General features: G+C 59.2%; 2 protein-coding genes across 2 annotated transcripts; both read right to left on the bottom strand.

Annotated features, from left to right (window-relative positions):
* Positions 1 to 1,815: 1,815 nt before the first annotated feature.
* TRIM47 (tripartite motif containing 47) lies at positions 1,816 to 10,161 on the bottom strand. Its single transcript, XM_003642325.6, has 6 exons — positions 9,327 to 10,161; positions 7,726 to 7,821; positions 7,381 to 7,611; positions 6,692 to 6,887; positions 6,093 to 6,167; positions 1,816 to 5,022 (listed from the first exon to the last, which is right to left on the bottom strand). Exons 1-6 carry the CDS (start codon positions 10,146 to 10,148, stop codon positions 4,397 to 4,399), a joined length of 2,046 nt encoding a protein of 681 aa, XP_003642373.3. The 5' UTR covers positions 10,149 to 10,161; the 3' UTR covers positions 1,816 to 4,396.
* A 554-nt stretch (positions 10,162 to 10,715) lies between these two features.
* Positions 10,716 to 13,997, bottom strand: TRIM65 (tripartite motif containing 65). The gene is made up of 6 exons (XM_415625.7): positions 13,541 to 13,997; positions 13,175 to 13,270; positions 12,869 to 13,102; positions 12,580 to 12,751; positions 12,269 to 12,352; positions 10,716 to 11,607 (listed from the first exon to the last, which is right to left on the bottom strand). The coding sequence occupies exons 1-6, from the start codon at positions 13,976 to 13,978 to the stop codon at positions 11,045 to 11,047; spliced, it is 1,587 nt and encodes a 528-aa protein (XP_415625.3). The 5' UTR covers positions 13,979 to 13,997; the 3' UTR covers positions 10,716 to 11,044.
* Between the last annotated feature and the right edge of the window lie 1,095 nt (positions 13,998 to 15,092).

Here is a 15,092-nt window from a genome sequence, read left to right as displayed (position 1 = left end):
CCGCTGCGCGCGGTGCACGCTGGGACTTGCAGTCCCGGGGCTGGTGGTCCCGGGGCATGCTGGGAGTTGTAGTTCTCTCTCGGCAGCCATCTTTTTTGGGGGGGGCGGGGAGCGGGAGAGGTGGCTCTTTGAGGGATGTTCTCTGCCCAGAACCGCTTCTCTCAGCTTCACTCAGTCTTGTCTGCCACCCCTGAGGAGCAGCGCCGCCTCCCCTGCAAGTAACATCAGCATTAACTCGCTGAGCTACAGCCAGCTGCTGAGACCGTATTAACTTCTCTATACGTAACCCAAAGAGCCAGCCTCCTTTTTGGGAGAACCCTTTTACCCACCCATCAGTCACCCAATGATGCGGCCCTCTGGCCATATATAATGAAATGATTTCAGCTATTTGCAGCCTGCGTGACTCGGCAGCGCTCCTCCCAGCTTCCTATTTTAGGTGGCACCACAGCGCTCACAAAGAAAGCACGAGGAGTTGCCCCGACTGCAATCCCATCCCTTTTTGTCCCCTTCCAGGACGTCACATTTTGCTGCTGTTTGCTCATTTTCAGCGCCCAGAACAAAAACCCCATGGATCCGGTGGTACCACGCAGAAACTGAGGCTCGACCCCTTTAGCAGCAAAGGTTCCCCCCTCCATTTTCCATTCATGCTCCATGCCCATGTTGTGTCCCGCACACCTGAGCCCAATATCGGGTGTGCGCTGTGCTGTGGGTTCCTACAATTACCCCTCTAAGGGTTAAAGCGGAGGGACCAAGAAGTCACCCCATAGACAAGACAGAAATCTGTCTCCTGTGGGCGAGAGGGAACCTGGGAACAGGAAAAATCCCGTGTGGTGTTGGCACGGCTCCAGGCTGGGTATAACCCACTGCCTCCAACTGCAGCTGGCTCCTAAAACAATAACCACGCCTGCGTAATTTCACTCAGACTACTGCAAAATTAAATGCTTCGAAGGACTCCTCGTATCAACGAGCAAGCACAGTGCATGAATATGGATTAAGAGCTGATATTAGCCTGAATTACACCTTTTGTATATGGACGTGAGCTTTCCCTGCGGGGTTTGCAGCCCAGCCCCACCTCAATGCCTGCAAAGCCCCAGAGGGCAGCGGGGAAACAGGAAAGCTCCATAATGGAAAGCAGATCTAAACAAACTCAGTGCCACGACGTGTGCAGCTCTTGGCAAGAAAAGCACGAGTCTGTGCCTTCCACATCCCCTTTTTTTAATACCCTGTAAGTTTCCCTTTTAAGAAATGCTCATAACAAACAGCCCCGTTGCTCTCCTATTAGGGTCAGCAGCACACACCCACACAGCTTCCCCCAGTGCTCCCAGCCACTTCCCCTGAGCTAACAGTGCCCGATGATGTTCTTCTCATGGCTCCAGCTGACGTTTGGCATTAAGAAGCTCAGTCTTCATGTTAAGAAGCGCTGGCGTCCATGGGAGGCCCCAGAGCTCCTTGTTTTGTGGAGATGCATACAGATCAAAACACGAAGCTAAAAAAAAAACCCAACCGCCTCATCTGCTCAGCTTTGTTATTTCCAAGTCGAGGACGGGAGGAGAAGAGAGACAGAGAGAGCTGAGACAACCCATTGTTTGGAACTGCCCAGCACTGTCAATATTGCTGTTGGATTCCAGGATTCTTCCGCTCCTTTTGTAGCCCAGCAATAGACAGAAACGCGTGTTTGGCACAAACCCTGCAGACACACTTGGAAAAGAGCAGCTCTGTTACTTTCTGTCGGACGCATGGGACACAGAAATAACAAGCAAAGGATAACGGGACAACTGCAGCGGTTTGGTGTTTAAAGGAAAGGCGACCCATAGGTAGGTTTGTGTAATGTTTAATGGCAAATCAGAGTCTCCATCACCATGATATGATCCTGTTAGGGTTTCTTCACACACCGTAAGAGGTTCTACAGTAACTGTACATTGAAAAAACCTAATTAAAAAGAGGAACACTGTGTGACAGCAAAAAAAAAATAACTCGAAGGAGCACGGAAAGGCTGTTTAAGTTGCAAAGTGCTGCCTATCTAAACTCACCACGCACGGTGCTTGCAGCAAAAAAACTCAGAGATCCAGGGCTGGCATCGTGTACGTTTCCCAATCGTTCCAGTTTACACCCCAAATTATTGGCAACACAGAGCAAACTCTGGTCCAACACCTGGGAGTGGGGGCCCCCATCTTACATTTGCTTTATGCCCCAAACCACCAGGATTTCTAGCACTTCCAGCCTGGATGCGAAGCAGCAGGAAGGAGAGGGTTTGCAACACATCTACAGGAGCCCTCCAAACCCCTCTGTGAGCTCCATGCCAGCACACAGCTATGGGGCAGGAGTAATGGAGCGATGCCCTCGCTGTGGGGAGCAGCAGAAGCAGAGCCCAGGCTCCCAGTGCTGCTCCCTGGGGCGGCAGGGATGGAAAAGCACCGGATCCCAACAGACCAGCTGCAAGCTGCACGGAGAGGAATCTCTCAGCCTTGGTTTGGGCAATGCAGGGAAGGGAGGGATCGTGGCTGGAGCGCACCGTTCCCCCCGGGAGCCATCCATCCACCCACGGCCAAACAAAATGGGGCAAAGGACCGGATCCACCCTATTGACTCTGGCAAACCTCCTTGCAGCAAAAGGTAGGGCTTTCGCCTGAATAAATGACGTTTGGGGCTCAGACACAGCCCGCGTGCCAGATCTCTTCCCACAGACGTGCAGTGCAGATCAGGGTTACCTTCCTCTTCCTCCCAGCACAGCACATCGCTGCTGCACGTCTCCAGCCTTCTTATCCAGCAAGGCACTGCTGGCATCGCTGCTAACCAAGCAGCCCCGATGCTTGCACTGTGTTGTGCAGAGGGCATTTTGCAGGAGGCCGGCCGAGTGAAACAAAGCATTTCCGAGGTAGGAGCTCAGGACACAGGCAGTGAATTCCCATCTGGGCAGCGTTCCCGCTGGCCACAGTGATTCCATCCAGAGAAGCAGCACTGGAAGTCCTACTCCCCTTTCCCAGTGCTTCAGGAGGAGCAGAGGAGGAGTAGGAGCGGTTTGGGGGCACATCCCAGTGGATGTGTGCTAACACTCCTGCCCTGCCCTGCGGCTGGACTGCTGCATTCAGATCCTTCAGCCCCGTTTGAGGGCTGAAAGCAGTGGCTGTTTGCTGGGGACCGGCACCTCTGTGTGCAAAGAGCACCCACTCACCAGCACCAGGAGCCATCCGAGCCGCGGTGTAAACGTGGCCATAACTCCAAACCTCCTGGCTTTACGCCTGCCTGTTTTTCACATTCATTTTTTCTTCCCTTGGCTCCCTTTGAATACACCACTCTGACTTCCAGCTTATCCTTTGGGGAATATACACACATATATATATTGTATATTTAGCTCAACGGGCCATTTTTCCACCGCTGTTGACCGTTGGTGCGTCATCACTGACTCATTCACGCCAGCAGAGAATCCGGCCCCATATATTTTTCTCTTCTTATTACCCAGCATTACGATTCTGTAAAGGGAGCTTTGGGAGGTAGGTAGCAAACTAATCCCAGGAAAAATAAACCCAGAGGAAGGCAGGGAGGGCTGAGACAGGAGCTGCACTGTGCCGCCTCTGCTACATCATTGGGGCAGTGCTGGAAAGGCTCCATCAGGGCACGTGAATGGGCACTGTGCCTGAAGCCTCCACCTTTCCCAGATGGGACGCTGGCTTGAGAGCAGTTGTTGTTAATTGTTACTTGTTCCTGGTGTCTTAAGGGATTTAATTATTGGCTTTTATCAGTGTGCCTAAGAAACGCTGTTTACCCTGGGCTGTACTCGTAGCAGCTCTTGGTTGTCTGAAAGGCTCTCTATAAGCTATGGGGTGCGTTTACAGCTCAGATGTGCCCAGGGTGCTTGAAGAACTGGGAGTTGAACGGCGTCAGAATCCCCTAAAATAGCAGGGTCATCAAAAACACGAGGGGAAATCTGACAGAAAGGCTTCTGTCAGCAATTCCCATAGAACGTGCCTGCCATGAGCACATCCAGAGCTGCTCAGTGCTCCCAGCAACGCTGGCATTTCCCAGCACGTCCCTTCCTTCTCCCAGCAGCGATGTTTGGACGCGGTGCAGAACAGCCCGGAGCTCCAGCACACGGGGGAAGGAGCATGGCTTTTCCACAGCGTGCCAAACACGAGGGGTGCAGAGATCCCCACTTCTTGTTACGGTCCGAGAGGCTTCGGACATGGGTCAGTGTTGGGACGTAGGTTGGCAGTGGGACTCCAGCTGACAGTCGGTCAGGATGACGTTTGGTGGTGGTCTTGAAGGCCTCTTCCAACCCAGGCGGTTCCATGCTGCAGTTCTGGAAAGTGCTTGGCCAAGTGGGGCTGCCCCGATGTCCGCAGGGAAGCCATGATGTGTGCGCTGCAGGAAGGGCTCCTCTGGGCCTTCTCCTTGGGCAGTTACCTGCGCTTCAGCACCGACACGCAATCCTTCTTCAGAGGCCCGATCTGCAGGTGGGCATCGACGCTCTCCAGGAAGAAGGCCGGTTTCAGCTTGAAGGAGAACAGAGATGCAAACTGCTGGTTGATCTTGTGCTGGAAAGGGTCCGACTGGGCCTTCGCAAAAGAGCCGGCCTTCAGCTGCTTCAGACACGTCATCTTAGAGTCCTTGACTCCATAGAAGGTCAAAGCCTTCTCCGAATACTCCAAGAAGACCCCGATCGTGTGGAAAAATGGCTGCTGGATGACGGACTCCAAGCCACCGAACCAGGCGGCGTAGTTCTGCCCGTTCCACTGCAGGCAGCAGGACGACGTGTTGCGGCCCAGGCGGCTGTGGTTGTAGGAGTCCTGCGGGTTGAAGACCTCGGTGATGACGCCGATGCTGACCCAGCCGTCGATGAGCTCCACCTCCCAGTAGTAGTTGCCCCGGTTCATGAGGTTCACGCCCAGCACTTGCTCGCAGTTGATGAAACGGGTCGGGCTCTCCGGGTAGGGGATGGGGCAGAGCACCCGCTTGGCTCCCTTGGTGCCGAAGAGCTGGATGAACTTGTCGGCCGTATCGCTGTCCAGGTCGATGATGAAGGCAACTGTGCGGGGCAGGGAGAGGACAGGAGGATGAGGAGGGAGGAAATTCCCCCGGCCCTCCTTGCTCTGTTCCTGCGGCATCCTTAAGTCATCGCCCTGCCCTCTTCCTTTTAAACCACGGAATAGCAGAAGCACAGAATGGCTCAGGTTGGGGGAGGCCCTAAAGGTCATCTGGTTCGTCCAGTTCCCCCCTTTGCTGTGGGCTCAGTGCCCCCCAGCTCGGGCTGCCCAGGGCCCATCCACGGCCTCAGGCACCTCCAGGGATGGGGCACCACAGCTCTGCACAGTGCCACGGCCTCACCGCCTTCCAGGCAAGGAATTTCTTGCTAACATCTAACCCAAATCTTTTCCCTTTAGGATTAAAGCCATTCCCCATTGCCCTGTCGCTATTAGATGGTGCAAAAATCCCATGGCTGATTTCAGCTGGGGAGGATAAGGGTACTGAAAGCTGTGGGATTCCCATACACAGATGAAAAGATGTCACTGGGCAGAGGGGAGAGCAGGTGGGCTGCTCAGCCGTGCTATCAAACATCAGAGAACCCACCTGACAGAGCAGCAGTAGGAACATCCCGTGTGAAAGCAGGCTGTAGGCAACCAGAGTGCCCCAGAAGACAGGAGAGCCTTGCCTCCCCTCCTTGCCAGCCCCAGGGAGCCTCTCTCCCATCTCCTGCCTCATTTTAGACCTTCCTCTTCATCTCCCCTTCCTTACGAATGCAGCGCTCCCTGCACAGCCCCCGAATAACCCCTCTGCATCACGCAATTGACACTGACCAGCGTCCGACCCAAAGCAGATGCACCAACCCTGATCTAATTTAACACAGGATCCAATTGGCTGGAAGAGAGCAGAAACTCTATAGCGTGCTCACAGCCCCGTGGCAGCTGCTCTGGCAGAACCACAGGCTGGGGGAAAAAAAAAAATCACCTAAATGGATTATGGCCGTTGTCAGGAAAGCGAGGAGACTTCCTCGTTAGCTGAGCAATATTTCCTCTGGCACGCAGCAGTGGGGCCAGGGCCTGTGGGACGGAGGATGGACCATAGCAACAACTGTCAAAGCAAAACCCCATCACTTACATTTCAGGAAGTAATCGCGGCTCTCCAGGCAGGCGGGATTGTTCGACTTGTCTGGAAATTGAGACTTGGTCATTGCTGGGGAAAAGAAACAGAGACTGAAAGGTTTGTCACAGCAAAACCGCTGCCATCAATCGGGGCACTCCTGAAGCATCGCCCCCTGCGGCCCCATTGGCATCCAGGAAAACGAGGGACGGGAGGGAGCTCAGCCTAAATGAGAGCACAGCGGGGAGCATCCCGGACCTCCAGTCGCTGTGGTTTCTAACCCTGCAGCCCAGGGAGCCCGCAGCCTGCCCAGTGAAGGGGGCTTTCTGTCCTGGGAAGGAACAGTCCCCTTTCACAGCGCTTTGGCCACTTGCCCCCTCCCACAGGGCCGTGCATAGCTCCCAAGCTGTTTGTTGCCTCTCAAGCCTTTGGTCTCCGTGGAAAAATTCATAAAACCTCAAGGAGGAGGCGGTAGCTCAGACAGCGATTGTGCAACCGTGCCCGGGAGAGGGGCCAGCACCTCCAGGAGCCCCGAAGCCCGCAGGCATCTCCCAGCCCCGTCAGGAGGATGCACCCTTGGGTTCCCCACGTGGGCACGGGGCCAGGTGGGCACAGACCTTCCTCCGTCTTCGGGAAGCTCATCCCATCCACTCCTTTCCCCTGCAAACAGTCCCACTGGCTTTTGCGGGCAGCTGACAGCGCATCCTTGACGGCGCAGACGGCTTGGGAGCACTTGGTGAAGTTGAGCTCGTTCTGGAAGCTCGGAGCCGGAGAGAGGTTGTCTTCCATGGCTATTTTTAAGGCTTGAAACTCCTGAGCCAAAAAGACAGAGTTAGAGGAGGTTTCAAACAAGCCGAAGCCGCCTCTTGTTCCGCAACCCCACCCGGCCCCGGAGGATTTGGGAACTGGCAGCTCGCAGGACTTGGCCCCAAAGCAGCCTTGCAGAAGGGAGGAGGGCAGCCACGTGTCCCTGGCTCCTTCTCCTCGCTCCCTTTCAAACCCAGGCTCAGGCCATGCCCATCTGAAGAGCAGCGTCTCCTCCTCAAAACATCCAGGAATACTGCATGGGGCAGCGGGGCACCCCATCCCCAAACCGAGGCACTGAGCCTGGGCTGCAGTCCTGGCTGCAGGCGTGGGTGATGGAGGACGAAGCTCTGGCAGCCCAGCCCAGCCCTGCAGCAGGGAGAGGATACCACAAACAGGAGGGAGACCCCACAGCCTCACATCCCCCCAGCTCTGTGTGACGGGGGACCGAACCCAACAGACACCACCTGCTCCTCTCCTCGCCTCCGTGCCCACCACGCACCTGAAGGAAGTAGATGGTGTCGGTGCTGGGGATGTTCTCCAGGTTCTGCTTGCCCTGGGCCAGCTTGGCTCTCCTCTCCTCCTTCCAGCGGAGGTCAGCCTCGGTCTCCCCCAGCATGGAGCGCTCGCTGTCCTCGATGAAGGCGGCCACCTCCTTCTGGAAGGTGGCCAGCAGCTCGGAAGCTTCTGCAAAGAGCTTCTCCACCCGCTCCTTCTCCTTGCTGGCAACACCCTGAGTGCGAGGAGAGAGGGGTCGGCATCACTGCAAGCAAGGGAGGGGGCACCCAGAGCCCCCCCAGCTTCCACCACTGCCCCACTAACGGAGCAGGGCCATCCCTTAAGGCACCTTGATGAGCTCCACCATCTTCCTGGTCTGTGCGATGGTCACAGCCAGCTCCTCCAGCTCGTTGTCCACACTGCTGAGGAATTTGGCTCGCTGGGCCTGCAGGCACAAAGGACGAGCACTGAGCTCCACATCCATAGGGAGCAGAGCACAATGATAAACCCAGCCCAGCTGCAGCCCCCTCCTCCCCCCAGCCATGGTTTTGTTATTGGGTACGTAGGAATCACAAGTCACTTTCCCTGTTTCCTCCTTGTGCAACCCTCTAAACCCACCCAACCCGCAAACATCCCTTCTTCTGCACGCCCAGCAAAGTGCTCAAGGCTGGAAAAAGCAAACTGGGACCAGGGCAGGAACTCAGCACCGCATTCCTGGGACATTTCTTGTAAGAGCAAAGCGAATCAGCTCAGGAGCACGAGGTGCTGCTGGGCTGCAAAGGAAGCACCGTCCCAGCACAGCGCTTCCTGATGGCTATTGTTAGCCCCAGCCTGCTGCCCACCATGGGGACAGGCCCCTTGGGAGCCTTTTGGGAGCACCACATGTGTTACTGGGCCGATTTCCCCCAGTGCTCAGCCTGGGGAGGTGGGAGAGGAGCTTTCCCAGTCCCTCCTTCCCACCCCGCAGACAGCAGCGACACTGAGCAATGCCTGTTGAGGAGAGATAGCTTTCTATTTCAACGGTCTTATGACTAATAGAAGGGTTTCCCCACGGCCCCAAGAGGCCATGAAGGAGGAGCAGCCAACCCGGGGCTGCTGCTGGGTGTCTGCATGGCCCCCTGGGAAAGGGACCATGCTGAGGTCCCCCGATGGCCCCACACTGAGACAGGGATGCCTCCACACCTCCAGCCTGGCAGCTCCATCTCCCCGCACTCAGAACCGCAGGGAGGTTCGTGGGTGCAAACTTGGGAGGTGACTCAGCCACATCTGGGAATGGGAGTGACGGAAAAAATCCCCGCTGCCAAAAGGAGCAACACAAAGGGCTCATGGAGCGGGAGAGGCGGGCGGGCAGCGAGCCAGGGCGAGGAGAAAAACCGCCTTGATGGAGCTGTGGGAACCAGACGGGGAAGGCAGGCACCATGCGGGGGTGCCCGGGGGGTGGGGACCCCTTGATGGCTGCACCCCTAAACCCATGGAGAGGGCGGGACTGAGCGTAGCGCCCCAGCAATGGGATGGGGTGTCCCACTGCTGCAGCACCCCGTGCAAGCAGCCCACCTTGCTGGGGTGAGGTCCCACATGAGGACGGGGTGCAGCATCCACCCCATCCAGGGCATCCCATCCATCCGTGTGCCAGGGTGAGACCCCACACGGGGAGATGCATGCAGCCCTCACCCCAACAACACAGCGTTCTGCTTTATTCCCTGACGTGCAGACACCACGGTGCAGCACCCGGCAGTGGGGGGGTCCCAGGTGCCCTCACCCCCAGCCCCAAACCCATAGGGACTGCAAGGTCGTTCCATCCTCCCTGTTCCCCTTCCCCACCACACACACGGGGCACCGTGCCACCCCTGTGCCGGGCTGAGCTCCTCCACAGAGTCAGGGTTCCCACGCAGAACCCCAATTACACCCCCGGACCCCCTCTGCCGCCCACCCTTTGCCCCCCCCGCGCACCTCCTTCAGCTCGCGCTCCTTCTCGAGGGACACCACGTCGTGGCCGCGGTGCTCGTTGGCGCGGCAGCGGACGCACACGCAGGTCTGCTCGGCCCGGCAGAAGCCGTCGAGGGGCTGCAGGTGCCGCGGGCACAGCCCTTCTTCCAGGCGCCGCAACGGGGCTACGAGGCGGTGCGAGCGGAACGCGGGGGAGCGGCGGTGGGGCTCCAGGTGGGCCCCGCAGAAGGACGCCAGGCACACCAGGCACGAGCGGGCAGCCGCCGCCCGATCCCCCTCGGGGCACACGTCGCACAGCACCGCCGCAGCCCCCTCCTCCAGCTCCGCTTCTCCCCCCGGCTCCTCTTCAGCTCCCGGCGCCATCTCGGAGGGGGAGGACTCGGCTCCGCTGGGTCCCGTTCCGCTGAACCCGGCGCTACCGGGGGGGGATCCAGGCCCGGACTGAGGGGATGGGATAGCCGGGGGGGTCCGCGCGCCGTCGGGGGACGTCCCGGCTCCGGCGGCCCCCAGCAGCGGCAGCACCTCGCACAGGGCGCGGTTCTTGCTGAGCCGCAGAGCCGCCGGGAAGGGCTCCTGGCAGAGCGGGCAACGTGCCGCCCCGCCCGCCGCCCCGTCGGGGGGGCCCGTCCTCCCGCGAAGCTTCCCGAGGCAGCCCTGGCAGAAGTTATGGCCGCACGGCACCGTCACCGGGTCCTTCAGCAGATCCAAGCAGATGGGGCAACCGAAAGGACCGTCGGGCAAACCCGGCACGGCCAACGCCAACCGCAGAGCCGCGGCGGTGGCGGCGGAAGGGACCGGCGGGGCTCTGCCGGGCGCTCCCTCCATCCCTGCGCGCCCCGACCCAGCGGGCCCCACCGGCGGAATGGGGCGGTCGGACACCGCGCTCCGCCCGCCCGCTCCGCCCTCTGCAGCCTTAGGGGGGGGCTCGGGGCCGCCCGCCGCCCCCGCGGGGATCCGAGAGCCCTGCGGAGGGGTCTGCGCTCTCCCCGAGCGATTGGGTGCCCCGCGTCTGTGTCACCGCGCCCACGGACCAAAAGCGCCCCGTCCATCCACCCCGTCCATCCTCGGGATGGACCCATCTGTCCACAAAAACGAGCTTTCTCCTTCTAAACCTTTTTCTCCCCAAAGAGAACGAGCGGACCCGATTCTCCTCCCAGCACAACGGCAGCACCTTTGAGCCCAGTGCCCAGTTTCACCTCACCAACATCCCCAGGGATGAGAAGCTTCAAAGCTGTGAGGTTTTATTCTGGGTCGGATCAACCTTGGGGAAGGAAACCACATTTCCTTTTCTCTGCGCTGCCGTAAATACGGCTATTTCTGCTGCTGGACATGGAGGGATGCAGGAACGGGGGTGCCCAGCTCAGCCCTACCGGCACTGAGGTCACACCGGCAGCAAATCAGAACTTTATTGGGGAAAGCAGCTTCTTCCAGTGAGAAACGCGGCACCCCAAAAGGCGGCTCTGCCACCTCCGAAGGCAGCGTGGGGGGACGGGGATGGCTGCGAGCACAGGGCCTGCCTGCAGCCCCCACACCTCCCGCTGGGCTCCTCAAACCTCAGTTCTCCCCGGGGCAAAAGGAAACAGGGAATCACATCTCTGCATCCCCTCTGCACGGGAGCGTACCCCCCCCCACCCCAAGTCCCCACGCACAGCGATTGGGGTCTTCATCCCCGCTGCGACAGCATCGCCATTACCCGCCTGTCTTCTTCCCTACCCACCATGTCACAGCCCCAGCTCTCCTTCAGGGCCCCCGCAGTCCCTGTGGCACAACGTGACGGTGCGGCCCTCGCACAGCCAGAACACGGGGAACAGCGGCTCCGTGAAGACGGAGTGGAAGGAGTGGATGTGCTGCACCCCCTCCCCGAGGCCGTAGAAGGAGAGCAGCCCGTGGTCACAATCCAGGCAGACCCCCAGCTTGGTGTAGAGCCGCAGCTGGATTTTCTCCTCCTGCCCCTTGTGCCAGGCGAGGTAGCTGTCCTCCCGCACCTGCAGCCCCCACGAGCCGCCGTCCAGCCCGATGTTGAACTTGCAGCCCCTCACTTTGTGCCGGGGAAGCCCACCGTACGTCACCCCCAGCACGACGGAGTGGCTGGAGATGGTCACCTCCCAGTAGTGGCAGCCCTGCCCGTAGCTCTGCGCACACAGCACCTGCCAGGGCTCGAAGCAGCGCCCGCGCTCCTGCCAACCAACGGCAGCGGTGGGGCCGTGCTTGGCTCTGCGCTGACCCCACGACAGCTCCAGGTACTTGTTGGCCGTGTCGGGATCGAAGGTGAGGTTTCGGTGATCTGGGGACAGCAACGACATGGGGATGCTTCATCCCATCCCAAAGCCCCAGGTTTGAGGCAGCCCCCCGGCAGCAGCACACTTGTCCCCAGAACAGATGGGTTTGAGGAGGAAATATGGGGCCGTGTGAGGTTCACTCATCCCAGAGCGGCCTGGTCCCACTGGCTATTCTGGGCTCACGTCTGCTGCTAATAAATGATGTTGTGTTTTCTATTAATACCACCGAGAACGGCTCACATGGCTCGGTGGAAGAAATCCTTATAGGTCCTGTATGCACTGATTGCCTTGCAGGGAAAAGTGACCTGACCAAAGCACCCTAAATATTACAAATCCCTCTTTTCATTTGGTTTTTTTTTTTTTCAGCAGGGAGGAGATGGGAAAGGGAGCATTTAGGAAACGGTCCCTAAAGAATGGGAAGGGGCACTGGGGGCTGAGTGCGGGATGGGGTCTGGATCAGCCTTTGGGGTGCTGGCACTGCCCGCCCTGGGAAAGTGCTGCATCTGAATCTGGGGCATTGGGAAGGGTGGAGATGGGGTCAGATTTAGGGCATGATCTGCAGGGGCTGACCCCATGCCAGGCGCTGTGGGAAAGCCATCCCTGGTGCTGCTGCCCCCTACTAAGAAGCCCCTCCCCAGCCCTGCAGCATCCCCCCCTGCTCCTCACCCTTCAGCAGCTCGGCACGCAGCTGGCACATGGGAGCAGGGGTGGACACCACCTTCACCGCCGTCTCCTCGGGCTGCACCGGGCCTGTGGGTGACAGGGATGGGCACAGAGGGTGATGTCACCCAACTGCTGAGGGCAGAGGAGGAGGGAACCCATTGGGTGCACGCTTGGGAGCGAGCAGTAAGGAAGGGACACGCAGGAGCCACCCAGCCCCTCCTGCACCCCGATACCTCTCCCCATCCCATCTGTCCCAGCACGGTGACAGCGGCCAGGGTGTGAGGTGGAGCCTTTTAGGGCAGCTTGAAGCTCACCTGGGGCAATGGGGTCAGGGGCACTGGGGCTCAGCGAGGCGGGCAGCTCCTCCAGCAGCAGCCTGGAGGTAGCAGCGAGGATCTCATTCATGGGTTCCACCACAACAGCCGCATTGAACTCCACCAGCGGTGGCACCTCCCTGCTCCGCGGGGTCAGGAGCTGCGGGAACTCCTGCAGACGGACACACGGATATCTGGGGAGGCGCCGCAGCCCCAAAACCTGCACAGGCAGCCCCAAAATGCCCATTTTCCATCCTTACGGGTGGGATTTGGGGTGTACTGACAGTACCTCGAGGAAGACCTGGTGGTCACTGCAGTCCAGCAGGTACTGTGCCCGGTCCCGGTGCTGCCCAAGGGCCTCCAGATGATCCTTCAATGCGTTCCGGTCCTTTTCTATGTGTCCCAGAGCCACCAGCTCCTCCTGCTTCACTTTGCCCACCATCTGCTCCTGGAACTTGGCCAGAGCTTCCTCCAGGTGGGTAAATTTGCTCAGGATCACAGCTTGGAGCCTCTCGGAGGAGTCCTGCAGGGAGAGAAGGCTATGAGGTCCGGGGTGCTCCCACCCAGCCCAGCCTTGGAGTGGCTGTGGCCTCACCTTGATGCTCTGTGTCCGCTCCTCCAGCTCCCGCAGCGCCCGCTCCATCCTCTCTGCTTCTCTCTGGGTTTCTTCCAGGGACCTTTCCAGCAGAGCCTGCGGAGGGAGGCACCCCGTGCTGCAGCCCCTTTGCCCCCAGGACCAGGCTGGGAGCGGGGAGGCAGCATCCCTTCGCTGCTTTAAGCCCTTACAGCCCCTTCCCCTAATTCCCCAGAGGGATCCCAAACACGACGCGGCGGGGCTCCGCCTGTACTGCTTTTTGGGGTGCCTCCAAACGCCCGACGGCCACACAGCTCAGCACGCAGAGCCCCCCCCCCTTCCCGCAGGCATCGCACCCCCCCCGTCCCCCCGCCCCGCGTTCCCCACCTGCTTCCTGGAGCGCTCGTCTCCAAACAGAGCCCTGCGGTGCCGCTGGCACTGCCGCACGCTGCAGACGCAGCAGATGCAGCGCTGCTCATCCTCGCAGTACAGCTCCAGCGGGCGCCCGTGCTGCGGGCACAGCCCGACGTGGGCCACCTCGCAGCTCTCCGCCCACACTCTGCTCGCCCGCGCCACCTCCACCACTTCGCTCAGCGTCACGTTCTTCTTCAGCTCCAGCTGTCGCTCGCAGCTGGAGCGGCACTGGGGGCACTTGTAGCCCCGCTCGGCCCCGTCGGCCGTCTGCTCCTGTTTGCTCCTGTGGTCGTTGATGCAGCGCTCGCAGAAGTTGTGGCCGCAGGGTAAGGTGACGGGCACCCTGAAGAGCTCCAGGCAGATGGAGCACAGCAGTTTGTCCTCCAGCTTGTGCAAGACGGGAGAGGCCATGCTGGGCTGGGGATGGGGAAAGGAGCAGCAGGGTGGGAAGCGGCCTGCGGAGCAGGAAGAGATGTGTGACGCTGAGCACAGAGGCGGGTCAGGACTCTGGGTCAGGAGTACCCTTAAAGCGACACCCAGTGGGTGCAGCTGCCGCCCAGGCACAGCACAGCAGGGAGCAAAAAATGCTGTGCTGACAGCACTGAGGCAGGAGGCTAACGGGGCTCAGAGCAAGGCGTGTGTCTGCAAATGCGTATCCGTGGATACGCTGCTCTGTGTAATTCGACTTCACTCTGTTTATCTTTGGTCTTTGAGGGAGCGTCCTCACCTCTCCCAGAGCATTCGGCAGCCCGGAGTGCTCAGAGCAGCTGTTTGTCCCCTCTCTCTGCAGTGATGAGGGCTGTGACACAGCCAGCCCAACCTCACATCTTCCTATTAGATGCAGCTCGTGCTGCTCTCATGCTCTCAGGCAGCACTGCTTGCAGAGCAAGGCGGGCATTCCCGGTCTTCTCCTTGCCACTTTTCAGTGCACATCAGCAGGGCTGTGCATTGAAACACAACACAGACATGTGGGCAATCAGCCTTTGCTCAGACAGCAGCTGGAGCCTGCAGCCTGGAGGGACTGCACTGTCCTGCACCAACCCCCCTCACACCTTGCCTTCACGCAGTTCATTTGCAGAGGTTAAAGCCCCCAACCTCTCAGTGCACGCCTTATCTGCTTACCCTTGCAGACCCCTTATCGCTGCACACGCATTACTGGCTTGCAAAATATTTGCAGGCTGGAGCTAAGCTGTAACAGCTCTGCAACCTCCTCGTGTGCTGTGGCTTTGTGCTCACCTGCTGCAGCCAGGGCTCACAGGAGTGACAAGCACCTCCATGTGCCATGGGGCAAGCTTGGACACCACCCTAGCGAGGTGACATGAGCTCTGTCACAACTTGCTGCATGTCACAGCATAGCTTCAGCCCCCAAAACGTTTCTTTGGGCTGAATCTGCAAATTCTGATCAAATATTAAAAGCTCAGAGAGGAGCAGAACATGGCATTTTCTGCTGGAACTCAACACCAGCACTCCCACTGCAGTCACCCCAGCACCTAATTCATCCCTGCTGGGATCAGGCTGGAACACC

Source organism: Gallus gallus, chromosome 18, assembly GCF_016699485.2.
Source record: "Gallus gallus isolate bGalGal1 chromosome 18, bGalGal1.mat.broiler.GRCg7b, whole genome shotgun sequence".
Lineage (NCBI taxonomy): Eukaryota > Metazoa > Chordata > Aves > Galliformes > Phasianidae > Gallus > Gallus gallus.
This window is presented reverse-complemented; position numbering and strand designations above follow the sequence as displayed.